General features: G+C 34.0%; 1 protein-coding gene across 1 annotated transcript in view; it reads left to right on the forward strand.

Annotated features, from left to right (window-relative positions):
* Positions 1–4953: 4953 nt before the first annotated feature.
* The window catches only part of LOC149538564 (rho GDP-dissociation inhibitor 1-like), a 96055-nt gene continuing 81889 nt past the window's right edge, over positions 4954–19119 (forward strand). Inside the window, exon 1 of the mRNA XM_089799871.1 lies at positions 4954–5516. Within this exon, the coding sequence (XP_089655997.1) occupies positions 5277–5516 (240 nt within the window). The 5' untranslated portion in view covers positions 4954–5276. The remainder of the gene's footprint in view (positions 5517–19119) is intronic.

Below are 19119 nucleotides of genomic sequence, written 5' to 3' on the forward strand. Positions count from 1 at the left end.
ATCGAGCAAAACCTGACAATTAACGGTTCAAATACATTTTAATAATAATTCAATTAAAAACTTTAATTAAATATTATTAAAAATTAAATCACTAATCATTAAATTATTAATGATAATAATTGTTTATTAAAAATAATTTATATTAAATTATTAATAATTAATTATTAATTTATTAATAAAATAATAATCATTGATAATATATTACTATTAATAACATATAATTTACTAATATTTATTAATATATAATATATTAAATAACATTTAATAAAATTAATATTAATTAAAATATTAATAAAATAAAATAAAATAAAAACTTAAAAAACCTTACCTTAAAATTTTATTTTATTCTAAATGCCTTAATGAAAGGCTAGCTGCCTACGACAACCTTTGGGGCTACTGTGGTAGTACAAAGTCTGCTTGTGGCAGCCCTTGGCATTCTTGTGGCAAGCCTTGTATTGCATGCAATAGCCAAGCCACTGACGATAAAGAAAGCGAGAGGGAGAAAGGGGTGGTGGAGTGGGGGTAGTGGCCCCTGCCCACCCAAAATTTATTTTAAAAATTTTTATTATATAATTTTTTAAAACAAAACAATAGACCCCCATGCAATTTTCAATATATTTAATAATATAATTACTTAGTGTGTATATATATATATTTTCCAATAGAATCATGATATAGAAATCCGAACCAACCAGTCAAATTTTATAAAATAAAATTTGTTTTCTTTTCAAAACCCAAATCTTGAAATTTAACAATTGGTTACAAATTTATAACATCTACCAAACAAGGGTTTCTGATTCATATACATATATATCTCAATTAAGGAACGATAGTTTGCATACAAGGTTTTTAAATTAAATTTTAGACAACAAAAAACGTAAATCAATTTCTTTTCACACAAGGGTTTCAAAACTAAAATTCATTCACAGATATTTTTAAGAAACAAAGAGTGATAATTTCAATACGAGGGTTTCAAATTTTCAAAGTAGATACTAATATTTCTCAATCAAGGAATAATAAACTCCCATACAAGGGTTTCAACCCAAATAACATTATGAAACCAGAATACGCACCAAACACGAAGAAGACAAAAGTTTGAAGAACAAAAATCACTATACAAATAAACCATAAGATCCTACCTAGATCTTATGCTAAAACGACAATTGCACGCAGCATGCAAACAATCCCCTTTTTTTGAAACCCTTCCTATTGGAAAATTGCTCCTCCAAAACCCGGTTAATGAAGAAATGAACTCTAGATCTCTGAGAAAGAGTTCTCCCCTAAATTTAGGGCTTTGATTGTGCAATCACGCAAGAAGACTCATTGATCAATATTCTTTTAATATTTTATTATCTTTTACATTTTCATGCACACTTTTTGCAATTTAAAATATCTTTATTAAATTAATTTATTATATTTTAATTTTAAGCATATGCTTTATGCAATTTAATTAAAATAAACTTTATTAAATTATTGCTTACTCTCTCTTATTAATTTGCGAGACATTTTTAATATAATATTTATTAATTTAACTAATAATGTTATTTAGAGTTTATTATTAAAATAAAACTCCTAAATAATTATTATTAAATTAAATAAAAATAAAGTGCCAAATTTAGAACTTTAGTTAAAATCTTTAAATTTAATTCTTTTATTTAATTAATTTTTCAATTAATTAAATATAATAAAATATTGAATTTTCTTTATAAAATTTATATTAAATTATCTTTTAATTTTATTTAATTATAACAGAGAATCATTGCAAACCTACAAGACTAAATACGAAAACTCATCATACAAAACATAATACCAAAACAAACTCTAGGGTCAAAATCACGAATTCACGTCACTTGATGAATTTAGAAGGGTGGAACTAACTCAGATACTTGTCATATTTTGTAGGACAATTGGCTTAGGTTAGGATTTGGAATCAAGAGTTATCTCCCCACTTATACCATTGAGATACTGTGATAGGGTACACTCATCTTGGCAATTCAGAGAATTCGATACCCAGTACTTGCAATCTGTATAAAATCCATGTATGTACATACTCATATATTTTAAATTAAACATGCAATGATAGGAAGTGGTACATTGTGTAGATCCCAACTAGCAACTGACTACGACTCCTTTCCTCAACTACATCAGGAATGTCAACCATAAAGTAAAACAAACAAGTACACCATACACATGCAAGTATGGGGTAAGTAACCATAGAAAACACATAAATAATTCATCTAACTATCATCATGAAATAATTGAAATCGCTATATAAACATACATGTATCATCATCGAAATAATCCTAAACACATTAAGTAGCTAAGTAACTCAACACATATTAACTAAATATGAAATAACATCTAATCAAATCCGATAACCAAGTACTGATAATCATAAAGCATAATTAAAAAACTAGCCTAAAAGAATCTGGTAATACAACAAAAAATTCAACTAGGTGTAGGCATTACATACAACCTCTCCCCAATATTTAGTTGGAAGTCCCCTTTGCTTTCATCATGCTCCTTGCCATCTCAATAATGGTCCTATTCTTTCTCTTAGCGACTCCATTTTGTTGTGGAGTATAATTGGTTGTAAGCTCCTTATTGATGTCATTCTTCTTGCAAAAATTTACAAACATATTGGAGGTATACTCCCCTCCCCTATACGACCTTAGGACTTTTACATAATGTCCACATTCTTTTTCAGCCAGGGTTTTAAATCCAACAAATTCATCAAATGCTTTAGATTTTCTTTTCAAGAAATACACCCATGTCCTACGATTGAAATCATTTATGAATGTCATGAAATATGTACTCCCCCCAATAGAAGTGGTTTGCATAGGGCCAACTAAATCAGAATGCACCAATTCTAATGGTGCCTTTTCCCTTTTAGAATTATCAGAATTAAAGGGAAGCCTATGTTTCTTACCCAAAATATAAGCCTCACACTTGTCACATGAATCTACAATGTTTGACAAACCATCTACCATTCTTTTCTTGGACAATAAATTTAAACCAACAAAGCCAAGATGTTCATACCTGAGATGCCATAGCTTGGAGGGGTCTTCAATCATGCTCTAAAGAGCTAATTGTTGATGTACTATTGTACTTGCATGCTTGAGAGGTGCAACACTGACTTGAGAAGAGAAATATGTCTCTATCTTCAATGGGAACATCTAGTTCTTTGTCATTTGGACTATTGCAAGTATCTTCTTACTCCCATCCTTTTCATGAATGACACACTTGTCATTTTCCATCAACACCTTATAAGCATTTTGAATGAGTTGTCTAACACTCATCAAATTGTGCTTCATACCTAGGGCAAAATAAACATTTTGTATCTCCTCCTTCTCACCTTGCTTGGTGTGGACCATAATAGATCCTTTGCTCACAATGGGAATGGTTCCATTATTTCCCATCTTAATTTCAGACTAGAGATTTCTATCAATGAAAGAAAATAAACTTTCATTACCACTCATGTGGTTGCTACAACTATTGTCCAAGTACCATACCTCAGGGTTTCCTTCTTCACCAATGTTACACATGATGAAGGCTGTGGGATTGTTTGCATTTCCCATATTCACATTAGCCACAATTGCATTCTGTCTTGATTGATCACCTTGCTTCTTCCATCATTCACTTGCATAATGCCCAAGCTTATGACAATAATAACATTATACATTGCTCTTGTTGGAGTTGTATTTCTTCTTACCTCCTCTAGAGTTGTTTTGAGAGCTACTTGCTCCCTCTTAATTGCTTGCTTGTCCTGTGCTTTTTGCACTAGCATTCCTCTGACCATTTCTTTTACAACCTCTATTTCTTCAGCCTCTATCATAGCCATTTCTTCCTCCTCTGCTACCTCTTAAATTTTCTTGAGCTTTGAAAGCCTGCTCTTGGGAAGATGTAGTTGACTTGTTAATCTAGTGCTCATGGGTTTGAAGAGGTCCTATCAACTCATCCATTGTCAATGTGGTGAGGTCCTTTGCTTCCTCAATGGTCATCACAAGATTGTCATATTTTTGAGGTAAACTCCTCAATATCTTCTCCACTATCCTTTGCTCTTCATACTTTTATCTATTTGATTTGAGCTGGCTTATCAATGTTGAGATTCTTGAGTTGAAATTTGCAATAGGTTCATTATCCTTCACTTGAAGGTTCTCAAATGTAGATGCAAAAATATGACACACAATCGAATCCAAAATATGCATCTCTCTATTATGATTTATTTTAATATTCAAATTGATTAATAAAAATAATAATTAGTAATAATTGTTTTACTCTTTAAAAAATAGATAAGAAGAGTTTTCTCAAATAAAAATAAAAATATATAATGTTGGACATCGTTTTCTTAACATGAACAAAATTTTTGATCGCTACAAGATGGTTTCACGAGTTTTCTAAAGGTTGTTTTGTTGCTTTTAAAGTAGTTTTATGGTGCGAGACAAATTTTTGGACAAAAAGTACAAGGGCAATCCCACAATCAACTAATTATTTTAAAATACAAATAAATATAAATCAAAATACAACTACCTCAAATTTTAACTTACAAACTTAAATGTAAATTTTAGTATGTAATGATTGGAAAAGATAAAGAATAAAATATTTAAAATTCAAATGAACAAATTAAAATTATTATAAGATTTTGTAATTAAAATAATTTCCATACTTATATTTTTAAATAATAAATCATAGCATTTTATCAATTTATTTATTAATCATATATTCAAATAGTTAACATTGTTTTTTAATAAATTCATTAAAAATATTGACTCTAAAATATATAAATCTAAAACCAAAATAATACAAATATTTTTTAATAATAAAAATGTATAATGTATAATTCATAATACTAAAACCAATTTCAGACCACTAATTTTAAAATACACTTAAGCAGAATAGATCTTGTGAAGTTAATTAGCCAATATTAGGAAATTTATGTTGAAGATAAAGCCCACATTAAGGATTCTTCCTAAAAACAACTGGCACCAATAAACAAAAACCTACAATGCGGGGTGGAAAAAACCAGACACATAAAAAATTCCTGTTTTAGAGAGACGGAAAAGGAGGCCCTCCTAATGAATAGAGAAATTAAACGTCTCCTTCCCCGTCAACCGCCGAAAATCAACCATCCTCAACCGTAAATCATCTTCCAATCCATTGACAGAGAACACAAATTACTATATACTGTCGAATTGTATTCTCAGCGGTTGCACAGCTCAAAGCGAAGCGACAGCAACGGTGCATATGCCGTTTAGTTAGTTCAATTGAGGTAGAAAATGGAAGGCGTGGGAATCGAACACAGGGCAGGGTTGGTGAAGGAAGAGGAAGGAGAAGGAGGAGCATCCCTGGAAAGACAGTTATCGAGCTTGTCATTGAGCGATTCAGCAAGAGAAACAGCAGCATCAGAGCATGATGATGAATCATCTGAAGAAAACAATGAGAATGCTGATACTGTTGGAGAATTATTTATTCCCGGTCCAATGTGTTCTTTAAAAGATCATTGGGAGCGCGACAAGGTATGCTAATTTCGAATTTAGACGCTCAAATTTACTGTCATAAACTTGTTTGCCCATACATTGCACATCAGAATGTTTCTTAGCCTTTATTTTGGTGAACGCTCAAATTTCCTGCCATAATGTTCTTTGTTGAGACAATATTGCACATCAGAATGTTTCTTTGCGTTATTTTTGGTGAATTTGATGATTTGCAAAATAGAATTTAATCGACTATATTACAGTCCTCCAAACATTTTTTAAAGCGAAATGCTGCCTCTGTTCTCATTGATAATGTATTTAAGGTTGTGGATTGGCTGGAATATGTCAGTACTGTAAAATCTTATTATTTGCAAAGTATGCTGTAAAAGCATTTATTTATGATTCCTTTTATAGAAAATATATATTGGAGCATCCGAAGCTTCTGAGCCTTAAGAGTTTCCGTATAGCAATAGTTTTGGACTATTTATCGAGATGACTCCATTTGCTTGAGTCTTGTTTTCGGGACAAAGTTCACAATCCTTAAAGTTTTCCCGTTGCACCGAGTTGCAGGTCTTTCAGACATTGTCAGGTTGTAATTTATACTTATTCGGATTGATCAAGTTGTCTCATACTAATGCTGTTTCAGCTGATCTTGTAGAGTAGAATATTAAATAGTAAATCTAAGCTCATGCTGGTGTCAAATGAAGAAGAAGAGTTAATTGTTGTCGTCTTCCTTTAATGTGGATGAAGAGAGTACTTGAGGCCCCCTTCTAACTTCAAGAAGGGGCGCTGTTGTATCAAGCATTCTGGCCATGATGAAATTTCCTAGCCTTTTTCGCTAGACTACAACAGTGACACAGTCAGGGGAATCAATCTTATTTTAACGTAAATGAGGGCGAATTGCCCTGAGAATTTGGTAGAGATTTTAAAGCAAACTGAGGTTTCATAAAATGTGGATTGAGAGGTTAGAGGTCTTAGCATTGTACGTACTGGGAAAATGTATGTTGACATCACCCTCAACAGACTTTTGAAATTGGAAAAAATTTCAAATTTGTTCAAATTGATGCATTTGAAGCAATTTAAAGGTGAAGAACGGGAAAAGTGAATTAACATCAATTAGGCAAAAACAAATTTGTTGAGGGCTTAATAATAAATGGCTCTCAACATTAGTTTCTGATGTAACTATTTCCTGGCACAAAGCTCCATCTGGAGGATACCTTTAAACGACTGTACATGTAAGATAGTTCCCTTTACCCAATAAACATAGTTTTGAGCAGATGGAGACGATAGAGTAAGCTAGTATTGGTGCTATGTTTAAAAGGAATGCCTGCGTGAAATTGCTCATGATAAGTCTCTATACTCTTCGGCTGTATATCCTCAAATCATATTTAAATTTGTTCCTCCTCAGCACAGATGTCAGAGTGTTCATATTTTCTTCAGATGTCAGGGATTTTCCCTACTTTTAATGACTTAAATTATGATAATCTGTTCTTTAAATTTTAAATTTTTATTATACTGAAAATTTCCAATTGCGCCTTGTAGCTTTAGAAACTACATTTTAGCAAAGGATTTAAGGACATTACTTAAAGACTATATGGTGCCCAGAACCTAATGTAGGAAGAGAAAGCTTAGGTGTTAGAGAGCACTTCTGTGTGAGACCAACTTGTAGTCAGAAAATTTGCAGAGCAAAGAAATCACAAGGGATCCAGAGAAAAATGGCTGGAGATCTAGAAAAGACACGCATGGATTTCAAATAACGCTTACAGTCTTCTAACATATGGAACATGCTTCAGTTTTTCATACTTCAAAAATGCCAAATTGAAAACCTATTTTAATGGCTTTCCACCCATGCTGTACCAAATTTTATAAACAGGAATCCTGAAATATGGGAAATGAGGAGATTCCACAAATAGGGGTAGCCAGGATCTTAGCTTGGCAGGAAATATTGGCTTGTGCTGAAGAGGACATAAGAAGGTGCCTGCATGCTTAAAGAGAGGATGTCGTGAGATTCGTTCATGTGCTCAGGAAGCCGTAGTGAAGTAACATGCAATTGGGGTATTCAGCACCATGAAATCTTTTCATATATTTTTGCTAGCACAAACATCCTTTCTGATGTTATTACAATGATTCACTTCTAGGGAAGTGGTTATCTGAACTCGAAACTGCCTTTGATGGAGGTTACACGAGAATGGGGAGAGAGAGAGAACAAACATATCCCCAAATTGCTTTATTGTTTCCTTTAATGCACACATGTATAGAGTGTCCCTTCTGCCAGGGGAGGGAGGGAGGCAGGGAGGGAGGGAGAGAGGGAAAGAGAGTATGTGTAAAAATGATAGATATATAACTAACAGATCTCCAAATTGCTTTATTGTTTCCATTAATGCACACATGTATAGAGAGCGTCCATTGTGTCAGTGACAAACATGGCTGTCAGGCATGTGATCTTGCGGGTAAACACTGTTTTCTCTCAAATTTTCGTTAGTTTTATTGGTTTCCCAATCCTTCCAATTTATGCTGTTTTCTTCCCAATTCTCTTATCTTGTTTAGTGTCCCTAATGTTGAATTGGGGATCTTTGTTAGTTGTAGTTTGTGTGTGTGAATTTGTCTTGCGACACAAGGAAAGCTGAAAGCCTAATGTTCTAGCACACACTTGGATAGAGGTCTGCTTTCCTCTTTTTAACATGTAAACTCAGACCTTCTCTAGTTAAGTTGGGTGTTGTCTCGTCTATACAAGAGTAGGTTCCTCCACATGGCACATTCTTCATTGTGGAGAATAAATGCCTCCTTAGTTATCTATTATCATGTTGGGTGCGCGGTGGGGGGGGTTAGTTTCTTGTATTCTATGAAGAGAACATTCTTTGTTGTTTTGTTTTCTCTTTCTTTTTGGCTATTGAACAAACTGTAGTCAATACATTTATTAAACTTAATAATATCCTCAAGTTTAAAATGTAAAATATGAAATGTTTTTAGTAAAAGATGAGTATATTTACATATCTAGGACATCCTTGCATTGGATGTCAATGCACTGGATTCTGATCCATCTTTCTCCTTGCACTAATTAGTCCACTAGACATTTCTTTGATATTATGATGTGACACCACCACCTAAACAAAAATCCCTTCGGCAGAAATATTTCAAGACTTTTGTACAAAGAGAGCTACAAATTGTAAGGAGGATTACAGCAGAGCTTCAAGAATAAGTTCTATATAGATTTTAAACTAAAATATATATTAATATAACCTAAAAGATATATAAAATTCTAGTTTTGGGCTAAATTAATTTTTGTAATTAATTATGCAAGCCTTCCCTAGAACAAGACATTACATATGATATTCTTGAAACAAATAGTTATATGTGTTTCTGGGTTCTCTTTCATCCTGATGATGGATCATTGTGTATGATCTGAAATGTTGGTACAAATAGATTTCCACAGTTGAATCCAGAAACACACATAACTATTTACCATGGACTGTAGAAATCTAACATCTATTCTTGAAGCAACCAAATCAGAATTGAAGTCAAGTATGGGTATAGGTATGCGGATATGGTTAGCTGGTACAACTTTTTTTGTTTTTGTGTGGGCATGATTTTGGTATGTCCATACAAAAAACATATAAAAGTAATAAATATATACAATCTTGTAGCCTAAAAACAGATTCAGTTCATGGTACCACAGATCACACTTATAATTAAAAAATACCGTAATATTTCAAAAGAATTGTATCAGTTTGATATTAATATGTCAAACTTGAATGTCATAATGGATTTTCACTGTTCAATATTAAAATAATAAATCACTAATCAGTGTTTGTACTATAATGAGTACAAAATTGCAATTTTAATTTTTTGCCTAGCAATTTGAGAACATAAATAAATAGTTAAAATTGGCAGAACATATAACAGTATATTTGAAAATGGCAGAATATATGACAAAATATTAAAACACGGGCCATGGAAACTACGTGTATAGTTAGCATGGAAGCATCATGTTTGCATTTGAGAATGTATAGGAAAGCTCAAGGAGCTAAAAATATGTTTTTATTTACATTTGCATTAGTTATGAAAGCTAGTTTAGGGCAGCTTGTTGAAGGTCAAAAGTCAAAGTTTAGTCAGTGGCACTGGAAACAATGTTTGTTGCTTCAAATGGCCTCAAGTCGCTTCAGAATCACCTTGTCACACCTAGAGTCATGACACGCCTAGATAAAATTCCAAATGATTTTAACCTTAAAATGTCATAGCCTGCCTGACTTTGTAGACAAATTGGTTCCTAGTCTTATTTGGGTATGTTTCGTACCCAAAATCTCAGAATTGTTAAGAGTTACAAGCCACCTTGATAACTCAAGGTATTTTTCAAATTTTGAGGTTAATGCTGAGTTTTGGTAATGTATTTATTTTTATTAACATGATCAACTTTGCTTTATATCAAACTTTGTCTTCTATTGTATTAGTTTAATACTTATCAATAGTTCTGATAAGACAATGTAATAAATAGATCTCACACATTATAATAGATGATTGTGGGCCAAGATGCCCTGATGTCCAATCTTTATAGAAATAGAATAAATTTGTAAACACCTACAATGCTCCTTTTGAAAGAAGCCACTACATGCTATATCCCCAAGGCATCCTAAACACAATATCATACTTAACATATATTTGCCTTCTACTAACATAATGGAGTGGTTCCATAATCGCAATGAAGGTCTACCATCATGTAATATAATTAATTACACAAGTTGTTCACATGACTCAATATAATAAACTAAAGGGATGTGTGCCACAAGTTGGCATCTCTATATATCTACGTACATTATATATCAATCCCTTGTCACAAAACATCTGTTTGGAAGTCAACTCACACACACACATATATATGCACTAATTTTGACTGAAACGCATTCATAAACGCACATCCCTTAACTCATTTTGGTGCTCCCACTATAATATAGTAGATAAGTAATTTGGATCGTCATTGTTATTTATATATACAACCTACTATTGAGCAATATTTAACTGTTACCTTCTTCATACTAATGCAGAACATTGAAACTAAGTGACATTTGTAGGGATTTGATATAGCTCAAAGGAGTTGACCCAGATCTGTATGCATTTTGAGTAACTTCATTAGACATTTTGCACCACTAATGGCCTAACTGTCACTATTGAGCAATATTTAACTGTCATCTTCTTGATACTAATGCACAACATTGAAACTAAGTAACATTTGTCGAGATTTCATATAGCTCCAAGGAGTTGACCCAGATCTGTATGCATTTTCAGTAACTTCATTAGACATTTTGCACCACTAATGGCCTAACATATATTTTTAGTATTATTAATCTGAGATGATATTTCCAATGATAGGCACGGGCAGTTGTGAACCAGCAAAACTGTGATTATAGAGTAGGGAGGGTCTTGCACCTCTGAAACTGCAACAATATAGAACTCAAAGTGGAATTCATGAATACAAAGAAGTCATCAAGTCACCATGACTTTGCTAGAATGCCAAACATTGCCTTATAAAGATCTTCAGGAAGTTTTCCGAAGCGCTTAAAAGTAGCCAACATACTTTATGTATTATTTTATGACTTGGACCCTACTTTATTAACTATTTAATTAAGTTGTTCTACTACATATTTGAGGTCATTACAAATTCTTGCTGCCCAAATATTGCTTTCCCTCAAGCAATCCGTCATCAAATGGTTTGCCCACTACAAGGCTCTAGGGTCCTAAACCAAGCATGTAGCATGTATACCCATAGCCATATCCTCTAAAATATCCATGCCGCAAAAAGACCATGTGCACACACATGGAAGTAAGCAAGAAGAGTAAATCTCCATAACCTTCTGCTCCTTCACTCTGATATAAATATTTCCATGCCTGGAGTTGTCAGGATCCTAGTGAAGCCAATCATCAAATGCAATGATGCTTGAGTTTCAAGTTGTTATGCCATCATGCCAATCAATCACTTTGCAAAAATGATGGTCTGGAATCTTAAAACTCATCTGCAACTTATTATTCCCTTAAGATGCCACTGCTTTTGAAAAGAAATGATCATGTCTTCTACATATCCTACAAAAGGAGGAACTCCATACTCAATAAACTGTAGGCCTTGCCTATGAAAAAGGTCACTAGTAGTGTTCACATTTCCATGTAGTTGATTGATCAATGTTGGCTTGGCAGGCTCCATATAAGTACCCTCTTCAACCGAGTTGTCATGTAGGCTTAGGTTTTCTCCACTTGTAGGTGTTTTGCATATCCTCGTGTGGCTTTTCATATTTCTCATCATTCTTATTGCAATTATCAATGCTCCTTAGCCTTGTGCAATTGAGACTTAATTTTTTCTTAACAATGCTTGAATGAATTATTGACCAATCTACATGCCAGAATTGAAGGGATGTATTCTTGATTATGAATAGCCAAGTCCATAGCATAGTTATGATAGGTTGGTATATTACATCCATCCCCTCAATACATGAAATCATAATACTCTCCATGGAAGAGAAAATCTTATTGTCATGGTGCTCTTTTATCATGACCAAAGAGTGATTGGAAGAACCCTTCAAGGCTCTAACAGCTGAACTGACTATGCTTATTTTTTGATTTTTATTGTTTTCTATATTTTTGTGTTTTGAGATGGTTTGACATAAAAAGAAATACACATGCTGAAACAAAATTTCTGAAATTTGTAAACTAAATTGCAGGGAACAAAATAGAAGATATCAATCATTAAGCTTCATTATTTCATAGAGAAAAAACTTGTTACAATCAAATGGCATACCCAGATAGTGGCAGGAGTCCTTTTAAGAAGTGCTGGTTGAAAAAAGCATGTCAAGAATATAATTCTTCACCAGTCAGTAGCACAAACTTCAAGAGATAATGCCAAACCCTACTATAGACGTAGGCATTCATTCTTATAAATTTTTATTGAATTTTCTTTTGCTTCTTTCACCAAAATTGAACTGTATATGGAAGAGTAGGTAGGGCAGATGAAAACCAACAAAATAGAAATGATTTCGAACCATTATAAACAGCCAATAGCTGCACAATCTGACACCCTTAACCTGCCATAAAATATGCCTTCAATCTATCAATAAATTCAGAGACTTATTTCTCCAATCAGTACAATGCTGACCTCTATATGAAGCCACCCCAATAAGCAATATTGGGTGAATATTTCACACCCTTTGGCTGCTGCTACAAAGAAGAAGCAACACTCTCCAATCCCAATAAGCTCTGAACTTTGCTGAAACCCTTGGTCTCTCATAAACTCCCATACTTTAGAGAAGAAAATATCAATTCAACATTCAAATCAGAATAATGAGAATGGGCACTTAAGTCTCTTTTACTCTATTCTTATGAGACATCACACATTTTCTTGGCCAAAATGGGTAAAAATTATATTCCCACTAATAATTTTTTCACTTAAAACTCTATAGTTGGTGCACAAATAATTCTTTTAAAATTAATTGTTCGCTTGGCCCCATCTCTAATAACTTGATCCTTCACTTAAGTGACTTAAGTTATAATATAAAATCATATCAAGATTTAATAATGTAAGCTCAAAACTATCAATATTTATTTTAGCCAAATAAATATTAATATCTCCATTAATACTCATTATCTATGCACACCGTCTGAATTGGGAGCTAACATGATCAAGCTGTAGAGGACCATACCCCAATTCTAAAATAGAAGGGGTCCCTCTATAAGCCTCATGAAACTTACTGTAAGTAGCAAAATGTGCTATAAGTAGGAATTACTGCATATTGAGTCTTGGAGAACTCATACGAAAGCCAAACTTGCAAAAATATGATCACTGAAGAAGATGCATCCCTCACATGACCCTTTGACCAACCTCATTAGCCTACGATGGTCAGTGATAGGCTAATCTACTCTGATTGATATCAAATGGAAGGGGACATTACAATTATGAAACATATCATGGATTAAATCTTGCAATCCTAGATCTCAGAGGAGATTACTTACTTTAATCTTTATAGATCTCTAGTATTGTAAATCTCCTAGTTAGTGGATCACTACTAATGTCATCAAGGCTCTAAAAGATTTCAATAATCAAGTGCAATATCTTTGTCATAGTGATGTGGTACAAGGTAGGAGAATCCCCAGAGCTGATGTCCTAGCCCCCAACAAATAACTACACAACGGAAAGACGCTACAAGATACAAGATCTGATACCGAACTCAACTCTTTATTCATAAAACAACAGATTACATGCAATGTGTTGGGCTGTAAGGTCTTCCCGGTTGTGGTCAAATACAAAGCAAGTAATAGTTCTATAGGATCCCTCAAGATCCAATCTCAAACCTTGGCTAGCTAGATCTGTAACACAACAACACTCTAGTAGAAACCTCCAGCAAGATCTAAACTTGCGTTCGCAAGCCACCAAGCAATCTCCTTGTTTCTTCAGCTGCAACTTCTAGCTGTTCTCAAACTTCGCTCTCTTAGCTACCTTACACTGAATTGAATAATGACTCAAGACTCCACAAGACCCTCTACTTATACCCAACTAAGCCACAAGTCGGCCTACAACAGATATTAAATACCAAATGCCTTAGAAGGCTTACAAAACCATTAAATACAGCTAGGAACACATAATACACCACCCACACAAACTCTATGCACCACATGTACTCTGCATGCCATTTGTAAGCACTTAGATCACTGCATGTGCCTAACATGCCATGATCTGAATAAAACTCTTCTCTGCCACCAAAAATAACAGAATCTGAATAAGGTTGGTAGTCAGTAAACCAGTCTCTACGGTGAGTGAAATGTTGAAAGGCACTTGAATCAATGTACCAGGCAGATGACTTCACATGATCTGCAGGTCTTTTAGCCATAAAGGCATAGAAGGCAGATTCTACCTACTCAGTGTGCTCTGTACTGTTTGTTTTGGGTTGCGAACCTGATTGCTTAGATTGGGCAGCTAAGAATTTCCGACATTCAACCTTCATGTGACCAAACTTGTGGTAGTAGTTGCATTGAATGTTCTTATTTTTGGTACCATCGGATGCTGGAGCAAAAGACTTCTGCTAAGATGGTTGTTGAAACTTGTCCTTATCCTTCTGAAAGGATTTCGCAGCAAAGGCTTGCTTAGTGGAGGTGGAACTGGAGCTGCTACCGAACTATTGTTTCCATCGATCTTGCTAAAGCAGCAGGGTGCAGAGATCAGTGAACTTTAGATCAACACCAATAGATGTGATGTTGAGTGTCTCGATAAAATGCTCATAGGATTTTGGTAAACTCCGAAGAGTGATAACCACAATATCCTCTTCCTCCATCTTGCGACCGATGGAAAGTAGCTGATCATGGATTTCCTGAATCTGATTCAGGTGTGCTTGGAGCGTGGCGTGCTCATCCATGACAATAGAAAACAGAGTGTTTTTCAGAAAGAAGGCTCTGCTCTTGTCGGAAGTCTCATGAAGACCTTTGAGGTGTGTCTAGATTTCGGCAGCTGTCTTGCCGGATGGAATCTGAGAAAGTTGATCATCAGCTACAGATAATTTGAGAAGCATCATTGCCTCTCAATTATTCAAATCCCATGTATCTTGATCAGGACCCGGAGAAGTCGGACACTTCGTAACACCCAGAACAAGTTGATCAGTGTTTCGATATTCAAAAATTGTGATGATGCCCTGCTTCTAGGCTCCATAATTGCGACCATTGAATTTGGAATTATGCTGAAGCAGAATATTTGTCAGAGATGCCATGGCACATTTTTCAATGAAAAACTGTGAAAATCTATGAAGGCACATTCTTCAAGGCAAAAATACAGAAGACCCCGAAGAATCAGAGAGTGACCTAGAAGAGAGCTCAAAAAACCCAAAAGGAATTTGCTGTCGTTTTCTGGATCCGCTAGCTCAAAAATTGAGGCACCCAAAAAAAACGGACGACAACCTAGTTGAGCTCTTGAAAAACCCATCAAGAATTTGCAAGCAAAAAAAATTTCTTGACCCAAAAATTAGGGTTTCGAGCAAAATATCAGTCAACAGCCAAGGAGTTCAAAAACAACAAAAATAATGTTTTGCAGGTCAAAAAATGCCTATTTTTCTTCAGAATTGAGGCGTTTTTGCATGGACAGTATAGATGAGGAAGAATGGACACTAAACAAGTAGATTCTGCACCCTTAAAATTGCGATTTGACAAGCTCTTGAAAAAATGTGAACGGATGCCACAATTTGTAAAAAACCGGCCTCAGCAATAGCAGATGTGATTTTCACATAGAACTCTGGAAACCTGAAAAAAAAAACGTGATTGCTGAGATGGAAGTCGCGATTTTATAGAGTTAAAAACTCGCAAGTTGCAGACGTGTCTAGTTTCGAACTAGAGGAAAAAATGCACGATTTGTAGAAAAGGCAAGTTTGAAATAGTCTTAGAATCCCTAGCCCGAGGGTGTGATAGGATTCGAAGTTGGCAAGACAGAAAACCCTAGGCGGATTTTTTAGAGAATTTAATTGAAATTTTTTTGAAAAAATTTAAACAAATAATTTCAAGAAGAAATTATAAATTTTTCCGAATTTTTTAATCTCTGATACCATATTATGAGGTAATTGGTAAATACTTGCTTGTTATTAACGGAGACCGAAAAGTCAATTTATACAAAAGAATGAGACGATGTTTCCTTAGGAAACGATCATAAAGAATAGAAACATTCTATTCTAGAGAAAGCAAAAAACGAAAGCAAACTAAAGCTTAAGATATTTACAAGATAACCATTAACTAATAATAGATGACTTATCTATTATTGTAATATGCACTACCTCTATTGCACTGACCAATCACTGTACAACCAAGTTAGTAGACACCTTAACTATCTGAGTGCATAGTGATGGCACAAATGGATCTTCCTCTAATTCTGGAATCATGCATAGATAAACTTGTTATGTCAAACAATATTACTGCTTGTAGATCTGAGATATATTTTTGATGAAGCTCAACAATGCAAATTTGTCTCCAAGGAAGACTTCACAAATTTGACATTCAAGTACAAGGTGAAATATTTGAGATGATATTTCCAATGGAAGACTAGGGTGATTGTGAACCACCGAAACTGTGACTATAGAATAGGGAGGGTCTTGCACCTCTAAAACTACAACATTACAAAACTCCAAGTGCAATTTTCGAATACAAAGTAAACATCAATATGACCATGACTTCCTATAATGCCAAACATGGTCTTATAAAGAGCTCCAAGAAGCTTCCTGAAGGGTTAGAACATAGTTAGCATGTTTTATTTATTAATTTATTACTTGGGTCCCCCTTATTAATTAATTAAAGGCCCTTATATTATTATTTAAATTTTAGGTCACTTAATTAATTAATTTAATTATGTCACTTTACTAAATATTTGGGGACATTACAATTTTGTAGCTTTGTGAGACGTTGATAGTGGAATGTTTATTTGGGCACACCATCTTTTAGTTTTTCCATTTTTTATTGACAATTTTAGGCTTGGCTACAATAAACAATGAGTCAAGCTTTCTATAGTGTCCCTTTTTTGAGATGATATGGTTTATGGTTAGGTCAGCCTATTATTGGCCCATGTAGGCTAAGTCAGTTGGTTCAAGGGTCCTAGTTGGTATAACAAGAGGCTCTTTCCCATCCAAAGATTCAAAGTGTTCAAGGTTGATCTTTGTTTGGGTCAGTTTTCCACACTTAATATTTATAGCAAGTCATTTATTTGACATTTTTGTATTTGGCAAGGCACTTGGTTCAGCCTCAATTGTAGTGAGGACCCCTGGCACCTTTTTTTGATCAGGTATTCAGAGATCTACTAAGTATAGTAAGTTAGGGGTGATAGAGATGGGCCCTTACTATTTTTAGTATGGTAGTTGGTTGCACAATGGAAGCAGTGGTTGACTTAAGGGTTGAGATGGGACAGATAGATGATGAATAATCAATGAGCTATTAATATTAGAATGGCATTATTGAAGTTATTTATAATGGTTATATTATAAAGTCATTATTTAACTTTATAAAATATTATTATGTGAGGGGCTACTATATTTAATGGAAAAGTACACTTAATATATGATATAATCTAAAGTCAACCACAAAAAAAAATATAAATTCATTAATAGAGACTTTTTGAAAAAGCTACTAGGATCGAACTTATTGAGAATATTATAAAAACCATGAGAAGGGATGAATTTCATTATGCCATTGACTATTTGCTATATTATTGGGAGTTCTTGGGCATTAAGCCATGAGAAGGGATGGATTTCATTACACTATTGACAATTTTCTATGTTATTGAGAGTTCTTAGGCACAAAGCCATGAAATCTACGGTTTTTGTGATTTCTAGCTTTAAAGGACATCAATTTTCCAGTGTTTTTGCAATTGTGACACTGTGAAAGACCAGTAGAATTATTTCTTACTTGTGGACTTCATATAGAGGTCCAGATTATGCAAATTGGTAGGATTTCTTTGGGCAATTTCAAGGTTGATCTTTGTTTGGGTCAGTTTTCCACACTTAATATTTATAGCAAGTCATTTATTTGACATTTTTGTATTTTATAAGGCACTTGATTCAGTCTCAATTGTAGTGATGACCCCTGGCACCTTTTTTTGATCAGGTATTCAGAGATTTACTAAGTATAGTAAGTCAGGGGTGATAGAGATGGGCCCTTACTATTTTTAGTATGGTAGTTGGTTGCACAATGGAAGCAGTGGTTGACTTAAAGGTTTAGATGGGACAGATAGTTGATGAATAATCAATGAGATATTAATCTTAGAATGGCATTAATGAAGTTATTTATAATGGTTATATTATAAAGTCATTATTTAACTATATAAAATATTATTACGTGAGGGGCTACTATATTTAATGGAAAAGTACACTTAATATATGATATAATCTAAAGTCAACCACAAAAAAAAAAAAAATCATTATAGAGACTTTTTGAAAAAGCTACTAGGATCGAACTTATTGAGATATATTATAATAACCATGAGAAGGGATGAATTTCATTATGCCATTGACTATTTGCTATATTATTGAGAGTTCTTGGGCATTGAGCCATGAGAAGGGATGGATTTCATTACGCTATTGACAATTTTCTATATTATTGAGAGTTCTTGGGCACAAAGCCATGAAGTCTAGGGTTTCTGCGATTTCTAGCTTTGGAGGACATCAATTTTCCAGTGTTTTTGTAATTGTGACAGTGTGAAAGACCAGTATAATTATTGCTTACTTGTGGGTTTCATTTAGAGGTCCAGATTATGCAAATTGGTTGAATTTCTTTGGGCAATTGAAGGCCAAAACCAAAGATAATTCTACAGAAGACTTATTACTGCTGTATACGGTATTTTTTGACTGAATTTATTGGATCTCAAGGGCAGCCGTACAGCATTCTTGGCTGCACATGAGATCCAAAGTCTAGGCGTCTGGCTTTAGAGTAAACCATCTACAATTTGTGCCTCTTGTTTCTTCAATATTGGGTGTCTATAATTTAATGTACAATGCATTCTGGAGTTGAAGGGTTTCTGACAACATTGCAAGTGCTGCATTTGGATTCCAGGTTTTCTTTCAGCTGCAACTTACATTTCCATTATTTATGAAATGGATTCCTCATGTTTGTATCAATCTTTCAGTAAATAAAACAACACTTACCAATGCAA

The sequence above is a fragment of the Cupressus sempervirens genome, chromosome 9 (genome assembly GCF_028749045.1).
Source record: "Cupressus sempervirens isolate cs-2001-9-10 chromosome 9, ASM2874904v1, whole genome shotgun sequence".
NCBI classification, from domain to species: domain Eukaryota; kingdom Viridiplantae; phylum Streptophyta; class Pinopsida; order Cupressales; family Cupressaceae; genus Cupressus; species Cupressus sempervirens.